The sequence below is a fragment of the Ambystoma mexicanum genome, chromosome 5q, assembly GCF_040938575.1.
Source record: "Ambystoma mexicanum isolate Mex_15411 chromosome 5q, UKY_AmexF1_1, whole genome shotgun sequence".
NCBI lineage: Eukaryota > Metazoa > Chordata > Amphibia > Caudata > Ambystomatidae > Ambystoma > Ambystoma mexicanum.
This window is the reverse complement of record NC_090933.1, coordinates 121815750-121835077: the sequence shown is the minus strand read 5'-3', so window position 1 is coordinate 121835077 and position 19328 is coordinate 121815750. Positions and strand designations below refer to the sequence as shown.

General features: G+C 44.7%; 1 protein-coding gene across 6 annotated transcripts in view; it reads right to left on the bottom strand.

Moving 5' to 3' along the window:
- Window positions 1–19328, bottom strand: part of FHOD3 (formin homology 2 domain containing 3) — a 1524242-nt gene that overhangs the window by 874445 nt on the left and 630469 nt on the right. For all 6 annotated transcript variants that reach the window (XM_069620636.1, XM_069620637.1, XM_069620638.1 and 3 more), the window contains exon 4: window positions 7037–7104. In XM_069620636.1, coding sequence (XP_069476737.1) covers window positions 7037–7104 — 68 coding nt within the window. The remainder of the gene's footprint in view (window positions 1–7036; window positions 7105–19328) is intronic.

The following is a 19328-nucleotide window of genomic DNA, read 5'->3' as shown; positions in this document are numbered from 1 at the left end:
CTGTGCGTGATGCACATGGCTTTGAACTTTATTCGCTGTTTCAGTGGTAGCCAGTGTAGTATTTTTAGCACGGGTGTGATGTGTTCTCTTCTGGGTAGCTTGAGGAGGAGTCTGGCTGCTGCATTTTGTATGCGTTGTAGTTTTTTTAGAAGTCGTTCGGGCATGCCCAGGTAAAGGCTATTGGCATAGTCTACTCTGGACATGATCAGATCGATGATGGTAAGTGTTTTGTTGTCGAACGACAGGAACGGTAGGATCCTTTTTGCTGCTCGCAGGAGGAAGAAACATTTCTTGATTACTGAGTTTACTTGTGGCTCCAGGGTGAGGTTGTTATCCATCAGGACCCCTAGGTTTTTTACAGTTGATGATGGTTCCGGTGTGGTGCCGAGCTCTCTTGGCCAGGGGATGTAGTTGATATCTCCTCCCTTTTTTGAAACAATCATTATCTCTGTTTTGCCTGAGTTGATTTTGAGATTGTTGAGGTTCATCCAGTTGAATATGTCACAAAGGCAATTTGCTAGTGTGGTGTTTTCTTCTCGGGTGTCTTGTATGTTGAAGATTATTTGAGTATCGTCGGCGTAGTTGTAGCATGTGAGGCTGTGTTTTCTGATGAGTTTGATTAATAGGTACATGTAGATGTTGAATAGAAGCGGGGAGAAGGATGATCCTTGTGGTACTCCGCACGTGGAGACTCTGGGTTTGGATTTACAAGGTTTCATCCATATTGTTTCTGTTCTGTTTGTTAGGAAGGATTTGATCCATAGTAGGGCAGTGTCTGTTATCCCTAGTCCTTCTAATCTTTTTATGAGGATGGCGTGGTTGACAGTGTCGAAGGCTGCGGACAGATCCAGGAGAATCAGGGCGGTGCTGTTGTCTGAGTCTGCGTTTGTTTTTAGGTCGTTCCATATTGAGAGGAGAGCCGATTCTGTTCCTCTCATGGGTCTGAAGCCAACTTGTGCCTGGTGTAGTAGGCAATGCTCTTCTATGAATTCTTGGGTTATTTGGTAGACGTACGTTTCTAGCAGTTTGGCTATGTAGGGTATGTTGGAGATGGGTCTGTAGTTAGATGGGTCATCCACGTTTCCTGTTGTGTCTTTAAGTAGTGGCTTGATGTAAGCTGATTTGAAGGCCTGCAGTACTTTGCCTGTTGAGATTGAGAGGTTGAGGAGATTCCTGTGGTATTCCATGGGGGTTCCTTGTTTGAGAATTGTTTTGTATATGTCCGGGGGGGCAAGGATCTTCAGGAGAGCCCGATTTGTTGCTTTGGTTTATCAGTTTGACGAAAGCCTCAACTGATATTTCTGGGAAGTTTCGTAGCTTGTTTGTGTGTTCCTCGTCTGTGTCGGTGGGGTTTGAGCTGTGAGCGCTTGGTTTGTTTTGTATGGTGTGTTGGATGGCGGTTATTTTGTTTTTGAAGTGGTCTCTGAGGTCCTCGCAAAGTTTTGTCGATGGGATTGGTGTTGTTGCAGGCCGGTGGGTTTTTTATTTCGTTTATGATTTTGAATAGTTCTTTTTGAGCGTTTGGTGCTCTGGCGATTCAGTTGTCGTAGTGTTTCCTCTTCGCTTTTTGTATTTCCTTTTTATATGCGCAGATCTGTTGTAGGAATTTCAATTTGTTTGCAGTGGTGTGGTTGGTCCTTCATTCGGCTTCTAGTTTTCGGTTTTTCCTTTTCATGGCGTTCAGTAGTGGGGTGAACCATTTTGCTGTAGTTTTCTTGCGTGATGGGGTGAAAGGCTTTTCTTTGGCGATGTCGTCAAGGGTTGTTGCGATCCAGGTATGAAGTAGGGCAACTTTTTTGTCTAGGTCTGCTTCTTCCATGGTTGATGCTTGTGGTTTGCTGAGTTCTAGGAGCACGGTTAGGTTGGAGTTTTTTATGGTTCTCCAATTTCTTTTCATCATGATGGGTTGTTTTTCTTGTTGCTTTTTTGTTGGGGCGGCCGTTGTGATTATGAATGGAATAATGAGGTGGTCGCTCCAGAGTATTTGGATTGGGGGTGCCGTGGTGATGAGATCCTTGTTGGCGAAGATTGCGTCAAGTGTGTGCCCTGCTGAGTGGGTTGCTCCTTTGACTAGTTGTTGTAGGTTCATGGTTGCTAGTTGGGCGGTTAACGATTTTTGTGTGGTTGTGGTTTCTTCGTCGAACCAGATGTTGAAATCTCCAAGGATGATCAGATGATTGTACTTGATGGCTAGGGTAGTGATTGCTTCTGTGAAAGCGTCTATGAAAGTCGCATTGTAGGTTGGTGGTCTGTATATCAGAATGAATTTCAGGTTGGTTTTGGGGTTTACTGAAAGTCGTAGTATTAAGGATTTGCATGTGTCGATGTTTAGTGGATCTTCCAATTTGATGGCCAGTTCTTCCTTGTGGATGATCGCTAGTCCCCCCCCCCCTCTTTTGGATTTTCTGTTTGTTTGGATGCATTTGAAGTCTTCAGGCAGGCAGTTGTTGAGGGTGATCTTGTAGTTGTCATCTAGCCATGTTTCGGTTACAAATAGGATGTCTATGCCTCCTTCTGACAGCAGGTCGTATATTTCCGTTGCGTGTTTGGACATTGACCTTGCGTTTATTAGGTTACAGTGGATTCTCTGCGTGAGATTTAGTTTTGATGTTATTTGTTGTTTGAGTTTGTAATTGTCTGTTCGTGAAGTTTCCGCATTGATGTTGGTAGGATGAAGAACGGCGACAGCTGCTTCTTTATTGACACGGTCTAGTAAGTTGGTGACAGGGCTGATGAGTCTTGGTGTTTCTGCTGCGATGCTACTCGGATGAAGATCAGCGGTGGTTTCTTCATTGGGTCCGATTGTTGGGTGGGGGGTGGCGTTGCTGGTTGTTGGTACTTCGCCGTATTGTGCAGGGCGTAGTGGGAGTCGGTGTTGTCCCTCTGTTCTTGTAATGTAAGGGGTAATGGGGTCGGTGCCCTCCCACTCTCTTGTTGATTGCCCCCATCTTTTTTCCGCGTGTCTCAGGAAGTTCTTTGCATGTTTCGAGGTTTCCGTGTTGGGGTGTCGGTGTACTGTGGTTGTTACGAGGTAAGGTGTGAGGTATAAGGATTTTTCTCTTGTGGATTTTGTTCCGGTTGTGGCTGCTTTAAGCGTGTTTTCTTGCGGGTTCTGTCTGTGTTGTGTGTTCGCGTCTCTCGTTGATCGATCTTGTTCTCTTTCTCAGCATCCTTTTCTGGTATGGGCCATTTTTCGGTCTGGGTGCAGGCGTAGTGTGGTAGTTGGTCCTCTATGCTGTGTTGTGCGGTCGCAGTGACCTCGGTTTCCTTCTCTGGGTACGCTGGGGTGTTCTCTGGCTCAGTGTTGCTTTCTGTCGGAGGGTGGGGGTGTTTCCTAAGGGTGCACTGTCGGGGGGGGTTGGGGTGTTAGCGGTCTGCTGGTATGGGATTTAATTGAGTTAAGTAGTGGTGGGTTTCCGGGATTGGTAGGGTACTGAACTAAGCGCAGTTAGATTATTTGAGAGACCTCTATAGTGGGTGGGAGTCCTATCAGTGCACTCTAAACATCATACAGTGCAATTAGGAGACAGAACCCCTGCTATAGTGGGAGAGAGGCCTATCAGTGCAATCTAAACTTCATACAGTGCAATTAGGAGACGGAGCCCCTGCTAAATTTGAGAAACCTGTATAGTGGGAGAGAGGCCTATCAAAGCAGTCTAAAAATCATCCAATGCAATTAGGAGACAAAACCCCTGCTAAATTTGAGAGACCTGTATAGTGGGAGAGAGGCTTATCAGTGCAACCTCAACATCATACACAGCAATTTGGGGAGAGAGCCCCTGCTAAATTTGAGAGACCTGTATAGTGGGAGAGAGGCCTATCAGTGCAACCTCAACATCATACACAGCAATTTGGGGAGAGAGCCCCTGCTAAATTTGAGAGAGCTGTATAGTGGGAGAGAGGCCTATCAAAGCAGTCTAAAAATCATACAATGCAATTAGGAGACAGGACCCCTGCTGGTTTTGAGAGACCTGTATAGTGGGAGAGAGGCCTATCAAAGCAGTCTAAAAATCATACAGTGCAATTAGGAGAGGCCTATCAGTGCAGCCTCACCATCATACACAGCAATTTTGGGAGAGAGCCCCTGCTAAATTTGCTTATATATTCTGTGTGGTCTGGAGTTGCTTTAGCAACACACAGAGAGATCCTCCTGCCCTTTGTTCTGAGGACTGACAAGAAGCAGGAACAAATCTCCCTTCAATACAATGCCAGCTGCTAAAGACCCACATGGCAATGCAACTGCTCTGTACAAAATAAGGGCATAAATAAACACGGCTGCATTCAGTTGGGGCCTCAGTCCTCTGCATCTTAATTGTCAAATACGGGTAAGGGAGAGGATCCGTGGCAAACATACCCTAAAGTCAAAGCTGTAACAACTTCTCAGTGATCACACATGTGCAACATTCAATGATAATTTGGCAACTAAAAAAAACTAGATAGCCTGACACAATCAAACTGCAGTCAATTCAGTCTTGCGCTCTGAAAGCGGCCATCAGCCATTTTGCAATTGTCTAAAATAAACACTTCAAGGGGCATGGCTGTTTTTTTACAAATCTTGAAAGGCGCAATACTTAATTTGCCAAGCCGTGTTACTGTTTTCCTTAGGCAATAGTGTGTGAAAAGAAAAGAATTTTGATTATTTTGCTGAGGCGTCCGTTGTACCTGCTGTTTGGCTAACGTTCAGCAGTTTGCGTCTAGTGCCCTGACGAATAGCAACACGAGATGCTGAGCGTCTCGAAGATCGCTCAAAAGCGGACCCACAAATGGAGACTAAAAAGCCAAAGGTCTTAATTTACAATAGAGATTTTCAATGGGAAAGCCCCACCGAAAAAATGCTTTGTAAATCAGGCCTAAAAACTTTAAAGGAAAAAAGGTCGGCTTCGTGACGTTTTATGACATTCTGAGGAGGTGGGAGCAATGGGATAATTAGACTTCCCCACTCATCAAGCAGGTTCTAAATAAAGTCAAAATCCTAATAATTACAAAAAAATAAGTAGCGTTTGAAGAACAACACACACCCTTTGGCCTCATATTTCAGGGGGAAAAAATGACATTTCTTAGGACTAATACGTTTTACAAAACATGCAGTTGCCTGGAGCGATGAAATGGTTCCCTGTGTAAATACCATTATCTTCGTTTCCATCTTAAAAGCGGGCGTGATAAATGCATTTCTAATGTGTTAAAAAAAAATCTTAACAACTGCACTGCAGGTATTATATTTCTGGCTTTTTTTTGCCACACGTCACACAAACATAACGTGCGGGTTAGAAAATGTGCATGTTTGTCTGGCATGAGTATAAATGATTGGTGTGCAGAACATTTCAGCAGTTGGAAAAAAGGTTGGCCGAAAGTATCTGCAATATTTAAGATTTTCAATTGGTTCTTGAATTAATTACTTTCCCAGTTCACCGAAACACACCCACTGATAATTAAGAGAGTGTGAGGTGTGGGAGTAGATTTGACAGCTGGCCCCCTAAAGATGTTCACTTAGTGTGGCGGGGAGGTCTCAGAGCCACTACCAACAATCGTTCCAGAAAGTAGGCATATATCCCCCTAAAATGACGCCCATGATTGGTTCTGAGCAGCGGGGTTTAGGGGGCACATTGGAATTGACACTTGGATAAAAAAAAAATCTCACAATGTATAACTAATTTGCACCCAGGGAGGGCTTTCAGCTCATGAGGTGTCAAGAGACCTGCAGAAACTGCCCTTGTGCTCCCATCAGGGGTGGACTGGCCTATAGGGAACTCTGGAGATTTCCCGGTGGGCCTCTGCACCCTGGGCCTCTTTTCTGTGGTATTTCCAAATTTTCTCATAGGAAAAGCATTGGGCTTGCTGAAAATGTGTCATATGGGGCCACTTTGAACTTTATTTCCAGGGCCTCTTTTGGTCCCCAGTAATTATTTCCAGGGCCTCTTTTAGTTCCCAGTCCAGCCCTGGCTCCCATGTTTTGGCTTTGGTTCCCGTTCCAGTTCCCTCTCCCAGCCCTCACTCCTCCAGATCTGTATGATATCCTGCACCCCACCGACTCACCTGCTTTCCCTGTGCTTCTTGCTCGGTTGTCATGAACCCTTAACATATATCTCTTTACTATTTGCTATGGCGGTGGCCATCTTTTCTTTGAACAGGAGGTTGGGCACAAGCAATATGCCTGGAGCCCATCTCACAGTAAAATAAAGACATTTAAACAATTTGCACCCAGGACAGAGCCTTGGGTGTGAATAGCAATCAGCCCCTTGTCCTATGGCGTACAGGGACGGTAACATCCCTGAGCCCTTGCCGAAAGCTAGGTCTGGTAGGAGGTTACCAGCCCCGTATGCCCTGGCCACGAGGTTGATAGCTATAGTACAGTAAGAGTTATTATCGGGGACCACAGAGGAATCAAAGATAATGGAAAGTAAAATATGCTGGATCACAGAATGTCTATATTATGTATGGCAGAGAGCAGGAAAGAGAGCTAAAAGTAGGGTAACAAAGCAGCCTGCCCTTCTGCTCATTTGCTGCCATTCTACCGCCCAGAAGGCTCGGTAATCTAGCCACTACACTTTGCTATCCAGCATTTTACCATCCCAAATGATCCTATTGATGCCCATTGCAGATGTCAGTTAGTAGATGAAGCGTCAAATAGTAAAGTTTATACTGCAGATAATGTTTAAAATTAAATGTATAATCATTGCAATGAAGTTGATTTTCACTTTTCAAAATTGGTTTAAATCAAAGAAGAAAATACAAGAATCAGAAACATTTAAACTGGGAACAATCTTTTTTTAAAGATTGTTATACCTAGTAGATGAAATGGGTGTATGAACGGCCTCATCATCGGCTTGGAGTAAAAGTGCCAAATTATAAGAGGTTACAACTCGATGCCGGCATTTTTCTGAAGATGGTGCCACCCTCTAGCGCTTGCACTCTTCAGGGCACACTTTCTGATCTTGTCTTAAACATTTGATACTCATGACGCAAGCATGTCGACTGCATCAACAAACAAAAAACAAATGTCCATTGCATGATAAAAACAAGTTGTCTTGTGACTCACCTGAAATATTTGTTTCAAAGAAAATAAGGCCCTTCGCAGCTCTCGACCATTCGAGTTGTAAAGTTTTTCTGTAAAAGAAAAATACAAATGTCATAACGGTCATAAGTGAAAAAACTAAAAGATGAACTGATAATTTCACCAAAATCAGTCAATAGCCATGTACAAAACTGCAACATGAAATAGTTTTCCATATGATATGTTTTTTATAACACGCCTAATACCCAGAGGTTTCTAAGCATGGACCCTGGGATCGAACCTGTGTTGGTCCATGTCTCTTGCTTCTAAGGCGAGCACGCTGCCCCTAAGCTATCCTCCCGAGACAACGCATAGGAGCAAACATATGAAATGTTTGCATAGAAATAATATTTTTCACTGGAGGGGCAGTCTATGCATCTTAATGGGTAAAGCACACATTGGTGGGTGGCACTTCCTTGCACAGGGCCTGATTACGATTATGGCAGAGTGGTAGAAAAGTGGCAATAACGAAATTACCGTCACTTTTCCCACTCCGCCAAACTCCGAGTTTTGCCTTGGAGTGGAGGATTCGCCTTTCGTAAACTCGTAATGAGGACGATAGTGTTTGGCAACAGGTCGTGCAAGCGAACCCCTCACTGAGCTGGTGAAACCGTGTTTTTATGTTTGATATTGGTGACTGTGGGAATAATTCTATGCAATATTTAAAAAATAAAGTTCTTAAGTAGTCTTCGATATTAGATTGTGAGCAGGTGCAATGGTGTGTTTCTCTCAGCCCCTGCAGTGCTATATACACATGATAAAAGCGTATGTCTGAATAACGCTGTTGAAAATGACTCAGTGTGGAAGCAAGTCGCTAAATAGATTATAGCATAAAGTTTTTACATGGTGGTATAAGGCGATTTCTCCTGCTTCGAAAGCACTGTATTCATTAGCTAATTTATCACTCTTGCGAAGACAAAAAGCTGTCCTCCCCGGATTTGAACCTGTATCCTGCGAGTTTAGTAGATCTTACCAACATAGAAGCTATCCAGGGCTTATTCATGAATTTCTTTTTAAAAATAAATAGTTTTAATTTTAAATGCTGGGCTTGTTATTTTAACAAATTCATTTGTTTACCCCCATTTCTCAAAGCAAACATTTGGTAAAAATAGGGATTATTTGAAAGAGAACCACATTCAGTGACAAAATATACCCCAATGCATGTTTTATGTGGGATAGATTACTCACCGTAATCGTATTTCTGATGCTTGTATCTGCTTAGATTCACATGCTGTGCATAGGCCGACATCTAGTGGAAGCTGCGGAGTATTACAGTTTGTTTTTCGAAACTCCCAGGGGAACGCCGTGTGGATGAACTGGTCAGGGATGTTTGCGTACGCTTTTCCACCAACTCCTCTCATCAGGAAAGTGGTGAACAAGATGAACAGGGAATCGATGACGCTCGTCCTAGTTGCTCCCATGTGGGCAAGACAACCGTGGTTCCCACACCTACGCAGGATGGCGGTGTGGGAGCCCATCAAACTTCCAGCCTGGTACAACCTACTGTCCCAGCACCAAGGTCAAACAGTGCACCAGCAACCCAACTCAATGAACCTGGCAGCATGGCTCCTGAGGTCATAGAGTTTGGACATCTCAATTTGCCACAGAGGTGTATGGACATCCTAAAGGAATCTAGGAACCCAAACACAAGGCACTGTTACTTTGACAAGTGGAAGAGGTTCGTTATCTGGTGCCAGAGTAGACAAATCAACCCGCTTGATTGCACTCCTTCCACAATTGTTACATACATGCTCCACCTGCTAGGTGCAGGATTGGTTTTTAACTCACTGAAAGTACACCTGGCAGCCCTGTCGGCTTACACCACTTCCCATAGCAAGGTTTTGTGGTGGAAAGTACCAGTAGTTAAAGCCTTCATGGAAGGAGTAAAGAGACTTCACCCTCCTATTTCAAACCCACCACCAGGGTGGGACCTTAATGTGGTGCTAGCCAAGCTCATGGGCCCCCCTTTCGAACCCATGCATAAAAGCAGTCTCAAACACCTGACTTATAAAACGGCCTTCTTAGTAGCTATTACTTCTATAAGAATGGTCAGTGAAATTCAGGCTCTGTCAGTGCAGGATCCCTTCTTTACTGTCCATAAAGACAAACTGGTTTTACGCACACACCCTAGGTTCTCACCTAAATTTATATCAAAATTCCATGTAAACCAGTCCATCGAGCTTCCGGCTTTCTTCCAGGACCCGAAAAGCTCGGCTGAGGTGAAACTACACACCCTAGATGTGCGTAGGGCGGTCCTCTACTACGTAAATAAAACCAGACCGCTAAGAAAAACAGATCAACTGTTTGTCTCCGTAGCTACAGGCAGAGAGGGGGATCGCGTCTCTAAAGGTGCCATCTCGAAGTGGATTATTAACTGTATCCAGCTGTGTTACTCACTCTCTGAAAGAACTCTGCCTTTCACGCCAAGAGCCCACTCTACTAGAGGCATTGGGGCCACTCTGGCTTTCATTGCAAATGTACCCCTTGACACCATTTGCAAAGCAGCTACTTGGAGCTCTATTCACACTTTTACTCAGCATTACTGCATTGACACCCATTCCAAGGCAGATACACAAGTGGGACAAGCGGTTCTAAGACACTTATTTGCTCATGACCCTTCTCACATCCCACCTCCTTCTTCAGGTACTGCTCGGTAATCTATGCACAGCATGTGATCTAAGCAGATTCAACAAGGCTCAGAAGGGATACATTACTCACCGTAATCGTATTTCTGATGCTTGTATCTGCTTAGATTCACATGCGACCCACCGTTCCTCCCCTCTGAGAGAAGGCGCATGGTTGCTTGTAGTCTTACCTTTCTGTCTATCTGCTTGGATTATCTGTACTCACGCTACTCCTCATGCTACCTCATGTCAGAAAAAATACAATCTGAGGATCCTAGACGCGTGAGGGATCTTGGGTACAGTGGACGTCACACTAGGGATAGTATTACTGGCACGCCCTGTGTCGACGCCCATTTTCGAGTTTCGAAAAACAAACTGTAATACTCTGCAGCTTCCACGAGATGTCAGCCTATGCACAGCATGTGATCTAAGCAGATTCAACAAGCCTCAGAAATTATGTTACATTACTTGATGATTATAAACTACACCTCTGTAATTTACATGACTGTGTGGTGCTGATGACCATCTTTAAAGGAGGCTGATGTCCTGGACTCAGGTCATAGGTCTTGGCAGGATGGATTTCGCATCCAGGGACCTTCCCCATCTCCTTCCTGTCCAGGGTTGTTGAGGTTGTGTCAATTCATCTGTGTATTCCCTGTTCGATGATATCAGGCAGGGAAGTGCATTAGGGCCCTTTCCATCTTGCAGAGTAGTAAAAAATGAAAGTGACATCCCCCACAAAGCGTGCTGAGGAGGCTCTTATATACCAGGTGCCAGAGGCGTCGCTAGGAGGGGGCTGAAGGTTCTATAGCCCTGTGTCATTTGGTTGTAGCCCCAGATAGAAGCTCAGGGGCTACAACCAAAAGGCTAGCTAGCCACGAGTCGCAACAGTCCAGAAATAAGCGTAGCCCCGGATCTTCTCCAGACCTAGAAACACCTCTGCCAGGTGCCTAGAGAGGACGCTGGACCAATTGGGAGGGCCTGAATGTGGTGGGGTGTGGCCTGCACCACGGAGGCCTATTGAGAAATATTTACGCTCCTGCTTCAATCTCCAACCTATAGTACTGCCAGTTACAGTGTGTAGTCGGGAGAGTGAATTAATTCCGTGCAACCCCACTCAAATATATCATATTCCATAAGCAAAACAATAACTTCTGATCTGTAGTTTAGTGGGAATCTATTTGAGTAAACTCTGAAATACCAAATGTCCTTGCAACTCAGATATTGCGAAACCTCACGAATTTTCTAAAGCGCAGTTAATACTTTTGGTGGCTGTTGGAACAGCTGTAACATGGCTGAATTGCAATCTCACTGATCCAGAATACCAAGAAACAAGCATTGGCAAAACCAACAATTTTGGAAGCGGTAAAGAGAAATCTTTGAGTCACACAGGCCTCCTCCCAGTTCCCAGGTAGAGGATACAGGGAAGGCAGAACGTGCACCGACACAGGAGAAGAATGCAGCGATACCGCACTGCAATCCTAGCTGCTCCAGTATGCAATGGTACATGTCACATGCCCTGCATCATTAACAATATTCCCGGATGGCCCTGCTTCTTGCTAAATGGACATCTACAAGCCAAACCTACTGGTGGTGATAAAGTGCTACCTATGATCCAAAACTAATGGTGGCACTAAAGTGTAACCTGGAAGACAAAGATATTCAGCCACATTGGGTGGAGTTGAAGAGCCACCTATCAGTCAAATCTATCAGTGGCACTAAAGCAGAATCTATAAGTTAAAACAAATGTGGTGCTAAAATGCTACAAATAACTCCAAGCTAAGGATGGCGCTAAATCGCTTAATTGGACCCAAAACTAATGGGGAGGCTAAAATACTACATATGGAAAACTTCCAGTTGTGCTAAAGTGCCAGTTTTGCGACAGTTCTACTATTGGGGCTTAAGTGCCACCTTGGCCAGAAAAGTGCCACCTTAACCAGATCTAAGCAGCCTACGGACACCTGAGGCCTTTCCTGTCTCCACAATGACATTTCACCCTATACACCCTATATACCCCATCAATGTGCCAAAACTAAAAACGGATGAGGCTACTTTTTGGAGGAGCAAACGTATCAGGACACTCATCGGTTTGTTTGAAGGCAGGAATCACCAGCAGTGCACACAGGAAAATACAGACATTCGAATGATGCAGGAACTGAATCAATGCACGGTTTCGTGACCATGGGTATCGTCACTGGTGTGTGCCGATGGTATTTAGTGTGGGAGCACCACTTTTAAGGAGATGGATGGCCACAGTTGTTGGACATCCAATTTCGACTACATTTTGTCCACACAAGACTAAGCCTTGATCTGCCACTTACTTGCTCTGTAGCCCTGATAACCTCTTCACTGCAAAGGTGTGCGTCTATCGGAAATCATTTGAATGATAAAATGTGGAATTGCTGTTAATAACAGAATCTATGGTCTGTCTTGCTTTTTTGCAATTCAATTACCTAAATCACAACGTATCAATGCATTAGGTTGGACAGCTACACGGGTAAAGCGAGGTCGCTGATGCGAGGGGAGCCAGCACTTTGCAAACTCGAATACTGACTAGTAATACAGGTTACCGCAGTGCTAGGAATTTGGAGGAGTCTGGCATGAAGTACTAAATAAGAACACAATATTACGATTATTGAGAGTATGAGTATTATGCAGGCAAAATGCAGGTGCTCTCTGTGAGTACAAAAAGAAAATTGGTGGCGAGCAAATAGGTATTGGAATGGCTCACAAATTCGAAAAACTCAGAATACACGTGAGTTAGGTAAGGTAAGGAGGCCCATCCGAGCCCGCGTGCATTTGCAGAGCCTTCCTTGAGCTTCTAGCTCCCAGTGACACGTATGGTCTCAGTTTCCTGCTTTCTTGTATAGCACAGCCCCCCACTACCCCCCTGAAATGCGGATTGATTGGAAGCGTCTTCACCAAGGACGAAATGCTGAAATAAAACAATGCCCAGCTGAATCAATTCACCCTACACCAAGTTTGCAAGGAGTAAGCCGGACGAAATGCTGGCGCGTGTTACCGCCACACATCTGCTCCAACACAGATGGGAGTGATTCTGGGAGGCGTGCCTCAGTGACCTCCACATTTCCTATACGTGCCCTGCGCCTTCAAAACTCTAATTCCAAGATTAAACATCCTCCTTTCTGCGACATCATAGAACTATTGGACTATACATTAAATCATCCCTGGTGGTCTAATTAGGAAACATGTGTAATATTTGGGGGAAAACAATGGGCATCATGCTTCACTCCGTGACTCAGCAGGGACTGCATACCACTTGCAAAGCTGACATGCGCACAAAGTTACACAAAAGCACGCATATTCTTTCCCAACTCCAGGGGCCAGGTCACTTACATTGTCCCAATGTCAACCAAGTTTACATCATGGGTAGGCAATTTTGCAGCAGTGGGGCATCTTGGGCGACAACATTTGCCTCAACCGACCAGGTCAGAGATGACATTTTGGACCAGCTTGCAGTGCCCAAGATGCCCCACAGTGCAAATCTCAGTGCCAAATTACATGATCCTGGAGCAATGTATGTAATAAGGACAGAGAGCAGACATCATTTCAGGAAACACTGATGGTGCAATGAGTAGGAAGTCAATGAGAAACACATCAAATACAGGGATATCACAAACAAAGTTGAAGCTGCAAAGATAGCCCAATGGTTAGCTGCTCGCCTCAGGTATGGGGCCAGCCTTCAGTTTTCAAGTTCAAAGGCCTGTCAGGACTGACTCGGCCCTTCATCCTTCCAAGGGCCAGACATTGAGTATCATTGCTACGAGTATTAATAACATCTGTTATTACAGTACTGGGAGGAATCCAACATGAAGCTGCATTTAAAAAACATATATCATTGTTATAATTGAAACATAAAATATTGTAAACCAAAATGAGTGCGAAGAAACTTTCCAGCAGCTCCACAAAGATTAAAAATCTACAGCCCAGTCTAAAAACCATTCCTTCAGATCAAATTACTGATTAAGGAAGAGATTTAGAGCTGGAAATAGACTTCTAATGAGAATTTTACTTTTATCAAGACAGCGCCAAAGCCACAGGAGGCTTATTCATAATGGGCACTGGGGGACTGCACCATCCCACCGCCCACTGTGGATGAGCCAAAGCCATCCTAGCGAAAGCCTCCACAAGTGCTCCTGGTCTACCGTGCATGCCCTCAGGAACCAGGAAGCTCTCGCACCTTCCTGGTTCCTGTTCATACTGCACAGGAGTCGGAGGGCCAGCGTTGAAGGTGGCGTCCAGACAGTAGCTGCAGATTAGGATAGAATGTTTTGTTTTAACATTGTATATATGAATGAATGTATTTATGAATATGTGCATGCAAGTGTTTGTATCTATAATTGTGCACGAGTGATTGAGTGTCTCCTGTATGAGTGCATGAGTCAATAGAGAGATGAATGTCTATGTGAATGAATGCATGCATGTGCATCGGGGAGTGGGCCTACCTCTGATTATGCATAGGGAACGAGGAGTGTGTGGGGAGTGGGGGGTCAGCCAGGACATGTTATGTTTTAATGGCAATCAAGAGTAAAACAAACATGATAAGTGTTATTGTGTGGAAAGATTGGCATACGTTAGTGGGCCAATCTGGATATATTTGGATACTGTGGCATGGCATGGCATGACTCATGTTTGCGGTACTCTTGATGCCCATTTTGTTATTACATGGGAAGACCTATCTACATTGGTGGTCCAGTCTGAATATGTTTTGTTATTGGGACATGGAATGTTGTAATGGGCATCAAGAGGAAAGCAAACATGATAAGCCGGTCAAGTGGCACAGCGAGCGCTCGCTTTGACATCCGTGCAGAGCCTGCTAACCGCAGGTTTGAATCCCAGCGGGGCCAAACTCAGCCTTTCATCCTTCCGAGCTCAATAAATGAGCACCACACACCGGGGGTAATAATAAGCCGCGCTCAGATACCTGAGGGTTCGTAGTGCTATATAAATGCCAAATTATTATTATTATTTTTATTATTATTATTATAAGTGTTATTGTGTGGCTAGATTGGCCTACTTTAAGGGCCAATCCAGATATATTTCATTATTGTGGTCTAGCCTTTTTACTGGCAAGGCCAGCAGGAGTATGTTCTTACTTGAAGTACTGGCATATGTTGGCATCATTGCTGGCATTATGCACAAAGCAAACATGAGTATGTTCTGATATGGGAATGCTGGCAGATATTGGCACAGTGTCAGGAAATCAGGAACTAGATGCTCCTCTTCAAAATAATTCCGTTACTCTAAACGTAAACTTTTGGCTTGTCCAGGCACTGCTAAACTGACTTCGCCTAAGCCTGTATGTAAACGCAACGTTTCCCCACGCTTTCGCTCATTCAGACGTTGTTGGGGCTTGGCGTAGAAACGTTGGTTGCCAGGTTACCTACGTGCTGAGCTACGGCGTTCGCAGCGTCCTGTTGAACGATCACGTGGCATTCTATAAAGCTCCGCCCATGACTACCGAGCGCCACTTCTGATTTTGTTTGGAGCTCCCTTGTATCACGGACTATTCGCTCATGTGTATTTTGACCCTTTTTCTGCTTACCGCATTGTTTTTTGCATTTTCCCTTGGCTTCGCCGAACTATCATACCTTGTTTACCTTGACTACGGAACGCTACAACCACTTGCATTTTCTCTACGTTTTGCTGTGTGTTATCTTGGAACTTGCCTGACACCTGCCCGACACCTGGGTTTCAACCACTTCAGGAATCCTCTTTTCCCGGCTGTTTGCTCTCGGTACTTTGCTTCTTCACTAACTTTTCTATGCCGGATTGGATCTGACTTGGGGAACTTACACTCTAACTGTTGTGTGTGGACTAGAGAATTCCTTACGCACATTAGGCGTCCGCGTGCCGGCGGGTACAGGTATAGGTTGGATTGTTCTCTGCTCTGGATTTATTTCTTCACGGACCATTGGTTTTCATCGGACTACGTCTCACCACATCACTGGCTTCCGGGACCGAGAGGGTAAGCTCATGGGCTGTTCTGCAATTTATAAGTATTATCCTTTTTTCTACTACAGTCCTCTAAGGTTCCTCTCCTGTGTTATCTTTGCTACAGGATTACGCCACGAACTTGCCTGAAATCCCACAGCCAGAGGTTTTTTCCCCTTACGTGAGTTAGTGAAACCTTTTCTGAAGGAATTGCCTAATATTTATCCTGTTACCAGTAGTCTGATATTGTTTTCCTTTCTGTGCAGACAGCTGTGTTCCGGGGCTTATTCCTTCTTACGGACAATCTCCCTCCCAAACATTAGTAGTTTTGGGAGTTAAATTGTCAGATAGAATTTTTCGGCTACACTACATGCTCAACGGGCAACTGATCTTGTCAAACCAGGTCTCTTTTGGAGATTCTTAACACACAGCCATCATAAAAATGTTTTTATACTAGAATATATATATTGTGGGAGAAGGGTCACGGAAATGCGTTGGAAAATTCTCCTGTGCACTGTTGGTGATGTGCGTTCACTCTCGCATTTTTGTGGAAAACATTCAATCCCCTCCAATTAAAAAATTTGCCAACTGCCACTTGCCAAAGTAAATACACTGCCTTTTTTGAAGCATGAATACTCTGTCTTTCTTTCTCTCACTAAAGACAGAGAGGGAGAGACATTGGGCCTCATTACAAGTTTGCCGGTCTGGGAACTATGGTACCAGTAAGCTTGCCAGTACCGTAGTTCCCGGACTGGCAAACTACGAGTTGTGCTCTCGGGTGTCTTTGTGCCCGCCAGGTCAGACCTGGTGGGCAGAATGGCACCCGCGAGCACAAAATGCCTCATACACCGGCACCATTCACGAATGGTGCAGGTGCATGCAGCTTCCCCATTCCCATTGAGCACTAATGAGTTCAATGGGAATGGGGAAGAATTTTTTCCGGCGCCCTGGAATGGAAATTGCCCATACCAGGGCGCGGGAAAGAAAATGACTCCTGTGTTACAGGCACGGCTGGCCTCCAAGGTCGTAATGAGGCCCATTATTCGGTAAACAAATAAACTCGTACACTCGATTTCTCCATCAGTACTGCTCACCTTGATCTTGAGTCCTTCATTCGTTCTGACTGTCTGTCTGTTTTGTTCTATGTGCACCGTGAGGCCTGCAGACAAATTTGCCCCAATCAAGAATTTAAATAAATAAACTACTTGCGCCATGAATTGGCCTCTTCCCTTTTTTCTGATGTCTGAGGTTATGAACTTCTAAAAGTAAACGTAGCACTGAATTTTCTGCATAAACTACAATGTGTGTTATAATATAGTATGGGTTTCTCCTATGAATAGCATTCAAACAAATGTCTACAGTGAGCGGTACAGCCACATAGTGGAATTTGATTCCAATACACCACCCATCAAACCTTCAATTGCACTTTGATGACGGCTTAGAAGTTACTAACATCATCACTTGGTGTCTTCATATTGTAAAGTTACTGTGAAACTGACGAGTGTATATATGAATATTTGTCTTAACGCGGACACATAGACATTCAATAAGGTGAGAATAGCAGAACCTAAAACATCATCAAATGGCAGCTGTGTCCCACACAGCCCCCAAAGTACAAAGGCCGTGAGTATCGGTGCAGAGAACAAACTGTGGAACCCAAGCACAGGTCTTGAAAGTCATCTCATCTCCCCCTCAACACTTTGTCACATTTTGGGTTGACAGACCCTTAGACAGAACGGAGGACAATAGAAGAATCAGAGAGTAGGGGGTCGGGGGTTGGTCAGAATGAAACATCCATTTATTAATTCCAGCCAATGCCTCAGTGTGGAACAGAGCAACGTATCCCGCCAATTGGATACAGACTGTCTGATGTATGTGTGCATGCATTGTGATGAATTGCCATTTGGCAAGGGTGTGGAAGCCCTGGATCTTTTGATTTTTAATAGTCAAATGATGCAGGTAATTCCATCTCTGAAAGGGAAATCTGCTAATCAGATTCCTCTGTCATAAGGTCCATGCCATAAGCATAGTCTGCCCTTGTGCCTTGCTGCATCAGTATCCCGATTTGCAGCGGCTGCTCTCCCAGTGGCACAGAGCACGTTCGGAGGACAGAGGTGCCCTCTTGATAGCTGCAGTGACACCCAAGTCTCCTATCACAGGGGCTGCATTTTAAATATGCACCGGTTCCAAAAATGACATAACTATGAAGATGTTGTCCTGGTGACACATAAAACTGTAAATGTAAGCCATACATGAGTTAGGGTTTGGTGGCTAGCATCTCTCAGAGTTAACCCAGCCACAATAAATTGATTTTGCACATGTGTCGGTCGTGTGGGCACAGTTTAGCTGTATAAGGATTGTGTGTATTCCTCCCAGATAAGGCCCACCGCTGTCCACTGATAGGACTTGCCTTGTGGGGTTGATTCTCTTTGTTCCTTTGTAAACGGCAGGTAACAAACACCCTTTCCCCCAGGACAGCCACTCCACAGGATGCTGGCATGGAAACAGAAATCAAGAGGAATACCCATTCATAGGGAGCCAGTCTTCACACCACGGGCTGCATTTCTAAAAGCCCTTTGTTCCTATTGAGAAAGGGAGAGGTTGGAGCTAAGACAGCCAGAGAAGGGTCTGCACAGTGTTTCGAAAGTCCTGCCATCTTAATTATCTCTGTCTCGCTTTCTATTTCCTGTCTCTCCACTTCCTCTGAAGCAAAGCACTTTAAGTGTGACATAAGAAGGGCAAACTCCACTCATTTGAAGGACAGGGATTGGACCCCTAAAGAAGGCTAGCTTTAGTCCAATCACTTGGGACTTGTGCCTATAAAAAGAAGGGGTCTCCGACCAGTTCTTTGAATCATCTGCAATCACCTTGAACCATCGTGGAGATTTCATTGGACCCTGCTGAGAGAGCACTTCTCTCTAAAGTCCTCCAGTTGAGAGGTGGAGGCAGGTGTTCCATGGCAGAAACCAGCTCTGTCCCCTAACCTTCCCTAGAAACCATTATGGGCTATCCGCTGCTGGAACAGAGCCTGCCTCTCTGCCAGCCACAGCAGTACCCAGGACCTCACTGTGTTGTAAGACTGCTGCATTTGTGTGCCAGCCTCCCCCATATTTGGGAGCACGAGAAAAGGAATCATCTTGTCCCCAAGCCCCTGGATTGGGACTCACAGCACCCAGAGAGCCAAGACAGCTGGAATCCTATTGTGTTCTGCCCTTGAACTGCTTGGAGAGTGTTTCGAGAACTGTTCAGCACATGCAAACCAGCAGAACCCTCCATTGCTGCCTTTTGCTGTCTCTTGATTTTAGCACAGCGCCAAGAAGTCTGTTTTGGCGCTGCCGAACCATAAAGAGCGGTAAAGAAGGTACTATTTACTATTAACCGCCCCCTTGGCCCATTGTTGGACCTTAGAGACTGGATAGGCCACTTTGAACCAGTTGTGCTCACAAGTACATATTCTTTTTCAAGAACATTGTTGCTTTTGCTTGCCTTTCACCACTGATTCATTGCCCAGAGTGCTGCACCTAGTATATTTGCTTTTTCTGTGTTCTTTCCTGAGGGGTGGATTTTGTGTAGTATTTTTCTGGTCGGTTATTATTGTACATGGTGTGTTTAAATAAAGTGTACATATGTTTATAGAACCTTGATTGGACATTGCTTTATTTTTTTATTTTGGACTGTACCACTTTGCTGTTTGGGTT